Raw genomic sequence first — 1,356 nt, 5'->3', positions numbered from 1 at the left:
TACTGCGAGCTGATAATTGACACAGATATTCGTTTTGCCAACGTTTCCAAAAATCTTTTTTTTTTTCGGGTAGACAACACGTTTTTATTTGAGCTCTTATAAATTTTAAATAATATAAATTGGATGAATTAATAATTCACGAATAGAAATGTGCTAAGTTTGTTTCCTACCTGCCAGCTAATCTCCATAGCACTGATTTAGCCAATAAAACCGAGAACATTGAACATATATTTATAAATTAGTAACTGCACTATGGAGTCCATCCAACACTCAATTCAGGACCTGACCGAACACTTCAATACAAGGATGGCTGAATTTCAAAAATCTCTTCAGGGTTCTATCCCGGCTACGAGTCCAAACTCCAACATTGCGGCCCAATTTAACACCTTCAGAGTCTTTGTTCTATCTGCATTGGAAGGTCTTCAGATGCAAGTGGAACTCCTATCGAAGCAATACAACCAGCTAGAGATGCGAAGCAGAAGGAAGATGCTTCTCTTGCATGGAATTTCCGAGGATAAAAAAGAGAATTTGCCAATGGTAGTGTCAAATGTTGTGTCAGGCCATCTTAAAGTACCAGAATTCACGATAGACAAGCTTAGTCGGTGTCAGCGTTTAGGTCACTCTTCCAGAGATAAGCCTCGACCTATTCTTGTTAAATTCCGTGACGTAATGCTTCGTAATAAAATCTGGTACTCGAAAACGTATCTTAAAAATACTGGCGTGACTCTGTCGGAGTTCCTTACTAAGGAGAGGCATGACCTGTTTATGGCAGCAAGACAGAAGTTCGGAGTTTCAAAATGCTGGACGAAGGATGGTGTTTTTATTGTTACCGGGTCAGACGGTAAACGACACCGGATTGTCACAACAGCAGAGCTCAACGCAATCAATCGCACACCGAATAACATTCCCTTGGCAACTAACTCTGCTGCTGCTGCTGCTGCTGGTACCAGTTCTACCGACTTGAATCCAAAATCCGCCAATCTACTCTGGCCATACGAAGCAAGAGAACCATTAAAAAGTAAGTTTTGGTTTTGCTAGACCGAGTCTTCGTCCGCGATCCTTCAAATTGTTTTTTACTATTCATTAACATAAGTTATTTAGATGTTCTATTTTAGTTTCATTACTTTAATCATATAATTATAACTATATCTCGGATTTCGAGTATTAACTTGTAAACATTAACATGTCGGTATTTTTTTTTTTCTGAAGTTTAATGTTAATGTCATCAATCTGACGTTTTATTTGCGTTTAGTAATTGGTCTGATAATATTACTGACTGCTTTGTTGAGTAATCGATTTTGGATTATTATAGTTTGTCATTTAGCAGTACTTATGAAATTAAAAAGAAAATATGAA

The 1,356-nt window shown here is 37.5% G+C and overlaps 1 protein-coding gene across 1 annotated transcript; it reads left to right on the top strand.

Moving 5' to 3' along the window:
• Positions 1-252: 252 nt before the first annotated feature.
• Positions 253-1,038, top strand: LOC125075466. Its single transcript, XM_047687182.1, has one exon. It carries the CDS (start codon positions 253-255, stop codon positions 1,036-1,038), a length of 786 nt encoding a protein of 261 aa, XP_047543138.1.
• Positions 1,039-1,356: the final 318 nt, after the last annotated feature.

The sequence above is a fragment of the Vanessa atalanta genome, chromosome W, assembly GCF_905147765.1.
Source record: "Vanessa atalanta chromosome W, ilVanAtal1.2, whole genome shotgun sequence".
In the NCBI taxonomy this organism is placed as follows: Eukaryota; Metazoa; Arthropoda; class Insecta; order Lepidoptera; family Nymphalidae; genus Vanessa; species Vanessa atalanta.
The sequence above is the reverse complement of the archived record's forward strand: the minus strand, read 5'-3'. Positions and strand labels throughout refer to the sequence as shown.